We start from the raw sequence: 7,370 nt of genomic DNA, 5'->3' as shown, positions 1-7,370 counted from the left end.
GTAAGGTTACGTTCTAACCTTACGTTGATGATTCAACGAATACACAGGAATACTATAAATACGAATGCGGAAACCGTAGAATGCATTTGTATAATATTCTCTCTCTCTCTCTCTCTCTCTCTCTCTCTCTCTCTCTTTCTCTTTCTCGATATCGCAATCCTTTTGTGCCAATCAAGAAGCTTAGTACATCTCCCCGTATAAACACGTGTACATTTTTCACGTATGGCTTATTAATCCTGGGGCTGTCAGTCTTCATTATCGAGGACTCGATATTACAAAAAAAATGGTCATTTAATGACAGAGCCTCGCATTCCGCGATACATCACGCGATATTTAGATATCTCCGGTATGAGATCTCTTTTCTTATTATATTTTATTTATATCCTTAATGCGCGTTGTATTATTAGATAGTAAAAAAGTTCTACTCAATATTCACGAGTCGCGGATCAAAAGGCTGCGACGCAGGTCGATCTTTCTTTTGAACAGCGACTCGTAAGCGAATATTAATGCTGCTTTATAAATATACGACATATTTCACCGTTAGAGAAAAAGAAGAGATAACTCGTTGATATTAACGAATGCAATGTGCAAATAAGTCATTGTAAGTGGATTTCACCTGTGCGTGCATAATAAGCACACACCTAGAATGGCGGTCATCGGTCGGTGGGCAATTTGCAAGTAAATCGTCGCGAATGAAGACGCGACCGCGCGATTATTCGCGAGAAAGGATTTCTCCTGCAATTCTCCGATTGTAAACTTTCTTTCTCGCACTCGGACTTATCGATATTCCCACGCGTCCGACACGATATTTACGGCACGCAATGATTTGAGTAGAAAACATGTCGATTTTCGTGATTTACGTTGTACCCGTGATTTACGATACACAATCATGAAATATCATCATTTTCACATACATCCGTAAATCCGTAAATCGTGGAACAAATAACGCACGAAAGACGGTCCCCTGACGTAAAGGTACTTCTTATATATAATTCGCAAATCGCAAAACATAGTTTGCAAATGCTGACGTAGAATGACGATCACCGCACATAAAATACACGCAGATAAAAACCAACCATATGCAATGAAAAAACAAATGTAAACTTCATTCTACATCTGCGAACTACGTTTTGCGATTTGCGAATTATGTAAAAGTACCTTAAATAAAATAAATTCTCGCAAAATCGTCTTCAGAGGTTTGATCTATCATACAACTTGGTAAAAATGACAAAACTGAGAAATTTATCAGAATATTTATAACTTTGATCAATACCTACTCTCTAAATTCTTTGAAGTGGAATCTCACTTTAAACAATGAAAATTGAGTCAAAAAGAAAGTGACTTTTCAATTTTCAATCTTTAAGAGTAAGAATTTATTTTTCAGAATGACAATTTATTCTAAAAACATTAAAGAGTAGTGATTTGCTCACTTTAAAAATTTTCGAACTGATTACTCTATAAAATTCTAGATCGCATTTGTAAGTATTGCTCGAGGGAAACTAGAACTTTCTTTTTTTAATTCTTAACAATGATAGTATTTTCTATTTTTATCCAGGATGAAACTCTCGATTAAAATTACAATCGCCTTGACGACAACTTAAATCAATAGGAAATACCGTGATAACACGTGGCATTGTATAACACATGAGAGATCTCTCATATAAAAGCCATCGATTAATTTTTCAATCTGGTCTCTCTATTTTTTTTTTAAAAAAAATTATCTCGATTACGACGAGACGCGCGTCAATTCATTAATTAATTATTACAGCACAATCTTTCTGGATCGTATTTGTTAGTTCGTACGTTCGTACATTGTTTACAATTATCTCATATGTATGCTAATTAACTAAGATAGAATATCTGTCTTCTTCATTCACTTACAAGCACGATCGGAACCAATGTTCCGGTATTCGTTAGGCAAACGGATGGAATACGTAAATAAGGAGATCCCCGTTATGCGATTTCGTGCATCGAAACGTTGGCCTCAATTACTCAAAATACGAATTAATCTGCATTGAGCATAATTTCATTTTCAACATCATATAGTGTTCTGAAAATACAGAACAGAATTAGAATCAAGAGTGTGTATTTTACGCATGGATCATTGGCAATCGGCCGAACCGTTCGAAATTCTTCGATCTATGAGTCGCGAGCCAAGATAAATCCGCTCGAAAAACAATCCCACTCGACAGCGGGATCCGCAGTTGCGGTACGCAATTACACGAACGGCGTCATGGGAACGGCAGATCCTTCGGAAATAATTAATGACAGCTGAATGCATCGATCAATTTCAAGCAAACGAGCCTCTCACGGCCGCAACTGTTGCCGCACCGCGCGCACATTCAAAGAGTCAAACGACTCAATCATCCCTCTCAACGACGTTTCGCCCTCTCATTTTGGCCGATCCCCAAGAACTCATATACCTAAGTCAGATCACAAATTTTCTCGGCACGCTTCGCTTTCCAGCTGCCGCATGCTCGTACGGCGCGGCGCGTACAATAGGCTGAGAGATAGCGCTGACAAATTGACTCGAGATTAAGGGCATTTCGGGGGCATGCACGGCAACCCCGGTCGGCGGAACAAAGTGAAACTGGGTCTGCGACCCCCTCCGACTTTCGGTGTGCGTGCTCGTCCGTGTAACCCGCGCGTCTGTATGTGCACTTGTACCCTTCCCCGCGCGGGAACACCGGGTGCATCGGCCTACGGCACTATGGAAGAAAACTATTGATTTTCATTTACCCCGCGGAGTCGTGCCCCGCGTTTCACGAAGGCTGCGAGGAAAGAAGCACCCCCTCGGTCGCTTGGCACGGCCCGTTCGCCCTGCATTCGGACGGGAAGACAATGGCCCCGGGTCAGTGAGCCTGCGGTGCCATCCGGAAATCGAGACGAAAATCGAACGAATGAGAAAGGGGAAGAGAAACGAAATAAGCTTTTTAATAAAACTTTTCCTTCTATGAACCTCGACATGTGTTCCGAAACTCGTACGCAGGCAGATTAATGTTTAACATGTGAGCACAATCTAATGTTGTAGAGATACATGAATTAAAATTGATGAACGATTTAAAGGATCTTTAAAATGTAATCTGTATATCATTCGATTAAGTCAATATTTGCGATCATTAAAACTAACAACGGCAGTTGTAAAAAACCAATCGAGAGTAATCGCGTGCAAATGTCTCGCAGCGAAAGATTTCTAGTAAGATATTATTATTTGAAAAATTAAGGTTGGCGAAGGATCGATAATTTCATGAGAGAAAAACAAGCGAGACGCCACGCGGTTATTTCAGAGAGCGAAGTTTTCATAGGATCTCAATTCCAGAGGAAAAAAACTTTGTGAATAGAAGAAAGAGATTTACACGTGCTGCTCATCTTTCCCAATTTCATAAAGCTTGAAGAAATATATGGCCTCAACAACAAAATGAAAAAGTTGACTGACTCATTATCCAACTTCTTATTAAGTATTAGACATATCAAGAGAGAAAGAGAGAAAAGAGAAAGAAAATAATCGCCAGTACAAAGGTAAAAGAAAAAATCTCTGTGGAATTTAACTGATGTTTAAAAGGCCAAGAATCAATTATGTTCATTTTGTTTGAAACGCATTCTTGATCATCACATTTTTTCACATAGAGACTTGCATGGTTTTCCTAAGAAAAAGAAAATTCTGTTTTACAATGAAATTGGCTCGTGCTGCTTTCGTAATATGATTCAATTAACTGGCCGCGATAGAAATTATTCGCGAATGCATTCGTCCGCCGTGGTTAATTTGGAAACGAGATATCAGCGGCTACCAGTCCCAGCACTGATCGTAATGTTAAGCACAGAAATATCCCGGTTATATGCATATTGAATGCACGATTGACAAAGTGGCTAATCAATAATTTCCGTGCGTGCTTATCAGATATACGAGGAAAACGGTAACGGCCGAGTGCCCGTGTGATTTGCAGTATAAAATTGTCTATTTTATACGTATAATTAAATACAATAGCCGTGGGAATTAATTATCGAAGAGTTACAATTTCCTCTGAGATCTTATCCATTTTCCTCATAATTTCTATTCTGCACAAATATTCGCACGTTGTATTCATTTGCGATCCAAATTCGCATGAAATTTGCAAGTCATTCCAGATTCGCGCGATCGCGACGCAAATTCAAATTTATGTTTATGTAATAAAAATCTCTAAGCGGAGCGCAACTTTGAGAAACAAACATTAAAATATTTCTAATTTTTTTTTTTTTACCATTCCGGAAATAGTCCCACTCGTCCTTCGAACTCATATTTGTGTCCGATTCTTTTTGGGAGTCTGCGGGAAAATGAAGTCCACGAAATCGAGGTCCAAGTAAAATCTGCACTCGCTCGTCTTGATTGCTTGCGCGTCGATTCGCGTCGATCGGCCGCACAAGCACTCGCGTTCCGTGATAACCGATACGTCGAGGAAACGTCGGGATTGTCTGGACAATCACGTTAGAATCCCGTAACGTTTTCCAGAATGACGAGAGGCCGACGCGATTCGCGGCCTCCGCGATTTTCTAACTTCGCGAAACCCGCGGGTTTCGCTAAGCTCAGAAACGCAAGAAAAAAACTGATTGAAGATTCTTACGAACGCGTCACTGTCTTACGCGCGTCCCTTTTGTATATTTTTCACGCGGTTGTCGAGTTTCTCTTTCGTCTTCGCTTTTTTCCTCCGTGATCGGGAAAGCGATCGGCAAGCTACGCGTCCTACTCCGACAGCAGCAATACCGGCCGGCGCGTCAGCATCGCTTTATATCGCGCGCGGTCACGTGACGCGTGGACGCGCCAGCCGCGCATGCGCCGGTAAATATTTACACGTGCGCGCCCACCACGCGTGCTCACTGCACGTGCATGCAGTGCGGCACATGCGACGCCGACGGATCGATGATCGATAAATAATAACTGCTCTGTCTTATTCATAGAGGAAAGCCCTCTATTACGAGATAAGCGCCTAATATGAGATAGCAGTGTTTCTACTAAACTAATATGCTTATTAGTTCTATTATGAATTTATTGCTCTTGGATTGAAAAATATTTAGTGGAAAATTTATTAGATCATGCCTGTAGTTATAAAACAAGATTTTAGAATTTGAATGGCTTCAGGTTTCATTGAGATGAGTCTTTAAACTTTGTTTATTATTTAATAAATAACTATTTGGCAATAAATTTTTCATGTAATGAGAATAAGATCATATTAATAGAAAAATACGGGATATGTTGAATTGTTTAATTATAGAAGTTAGATTTGATGATCGTAAAATCATAAGACGTAGAGATATTCAAGGTTTCTAATATGAAATAAACCATGCTCGTATTATAATGAAAATCGTTGCAAAAGTATAATAAATGTTATTGTACAATAATAAAAAAAACAACCGGAATAAACGTTGAGTTTCTGCGATGCTTGATTCAAACTAGAAGACAAGTTCTATAATCTATCGCATTCATTTTTCGCGCACGCTGGCTATGTTTGTTTATATTTTAGAAACATAAATAAAGTTAAATAAAGTTTTTTATTGATATACTTTGTGTTTTACTATCGATTTCTCGGAGCATTTCATATTAGGAGCACAATTTTTTGATTTTGCGATTTTTGCTCTCTTTTTACATTTCTTTAATTAAAAAAAAAATGGAATTTGAATTAAATTTTATATAACGTTATCTTAAAGTTTATTAAATTCCCTTCAAAACCTATTATTTTTTTAAATTCTGCCTACAGACTTCTAGCATTTACTCAAAACGAATTCGGTATCTCATAATAAGGATCTTTTTTCTATATGTGAATACATATAATTTTTTTCTTACGATTCATTCCGTTGCCCAGTATTAAACAAATCTCTCTGTTCAATATGTTAATATAAAGAATCCATTATTTTCTTGAACAACTCTACTCCGTTAAAGTCGCTACGCTAATTTTATTTTTAATTTTACTCGGTAATTTAAATGAAATTAATTTTTCTATTTTTAAAAGAAATATATTGAAAAAGACTACGAGCCAAAATTATAGATTTAATATATTTAATGTACACTAACAAAAGATAATAAATATAAAAGTATTATATGTAGGTTACAGACCAAAGTTTCGATTTCTATCGAGTCATTTTCAATGTTAAACTATATAATACTAATTACTATAAACATAATCAGAATAAAAAAATCAGGGTTATAAACTAAAAAATAAAACAATAAAAAAAAATAAAGGTTTCAATTTGATGTAAGAAACAATGGCATTAGTTCTCCAGACAAAAGTAGCGATGATTAGATCCAAAAATTCCTTATGTTTAAAAAATGTCATGGTATGTAAAGCTAAGTGTGATTTATCGTTGATATCGCCATTACAATCAGTTTTTATTCTATTTTTTGTATTGTTATTTTTAAATACAAATTCGCGCGTATTCAATAATGTTTTAATACAATACATGCGACTTTTTTTGCAACGTAAATGTTTAAAAAATGCATCTTTTGACAGTTTTTATCGCCGAGTAAAATAAAACACAATGCGTCTTGTTGCTTGTATCCATATCTGATGCTGTTGCAGAAAAGATTTGTTTTAACTAATAAAGTTGTAATAACAAAAGATTAGATTGAGAATTCCTTTGAAATGTTTACCTATCTCCCTTCACGTTTGCGAATGATCTAATCACTCGAGTGGCACACTCTGTTTATCACTCGTAGATAACGTTGTTTGAGATTACGTCATGAAACATATTGCAAGCTACAGCGTCATAATTACGTTTTTAATGCTAATGAAGAGAATTCCAACTTAAATAAAAATTAATGATTGCTAAAGGATCTTATTATTAAACATCAATATGTTCAATTGTTTGTGAGACGTCTCTTCAGATGTAAATTAATTTTGCTAAGTGTTTCTATTTTTACATACAGTGCGCCACTAAATGTCTAGATTGTTCAAACGGCAGCATTTTATCTTCTCAATTCGATCAATTCTTGAAACGCAGTGAATTGCGACGAATTCCTTTCAAGAATTCATATAAGACATTGTTGTGAAACTCAATTTTACATACGTGAGAAACATGTAATAAAATAAAAAATAAAACAATAAATACAATAGTTAAAAGATATTTAAATTTTACAAACGCACTTACAATATTTCTAATTTTTAATCGAAATTTAGAATATGTATATTATATACATATTATATATTATATAATTTATAATATTTTAAATATTATATTATATTTTTTTATTATTTTTTATATATATTATATAGGAACGATAATATGTTCTAATTGTTAGCCANCTTTGACAAAGATACATATTACATATATATATATATATATATATATATATATATATATATATATTATTACTTACTTACTTACTTACGTACTAACGTATA

At 35.7% G+C, this 7,370-nt stretch overlaps 1 protein-coding gene across 1 annotated transcript in view; it reads right to left on the bottom strand.

The window, feature by feature from the left end:
* The window catches only part of LOC105618005 (carbonic anhydrase 2), a 16,082-nt gene extending 11,807 nt beyond the window's left edge, over positions 1-4,275 (bottom strand). Inside the window, exon 1 of the mRNA XM_012199543.1 lies at positions 4,239-4,275. Within this exon, the coding sequence (XP_012054933.1) occupies positions 4,239-4,275 (37 nt within the window). The remainder of the gene's footprint in view (positions 1-4,238) is intronic.
* Between the last annotated feature and the right edge of the window lie 3,095 nt (positions 4,276-7,370).

Source organism: Atta cephalotes (assembly GCF_000143395.1).
Source record: "Atta cephalotes unplaced genomic scaffold scaffold00015, whole genome shotgun sequence".
In the NCBI taxonomy this organism is placed as follows: domain Eukaryota; kingdom Metazoa; phylum Arthropoda; class Insecta; order Hymenoptera; family Formicidae; genus Atta; species Atta cephalotes.
Note: the sequence above shows the minus strand (reverse complement) of the source record. Positions and strands in the feature narration are given on the sequence as shown.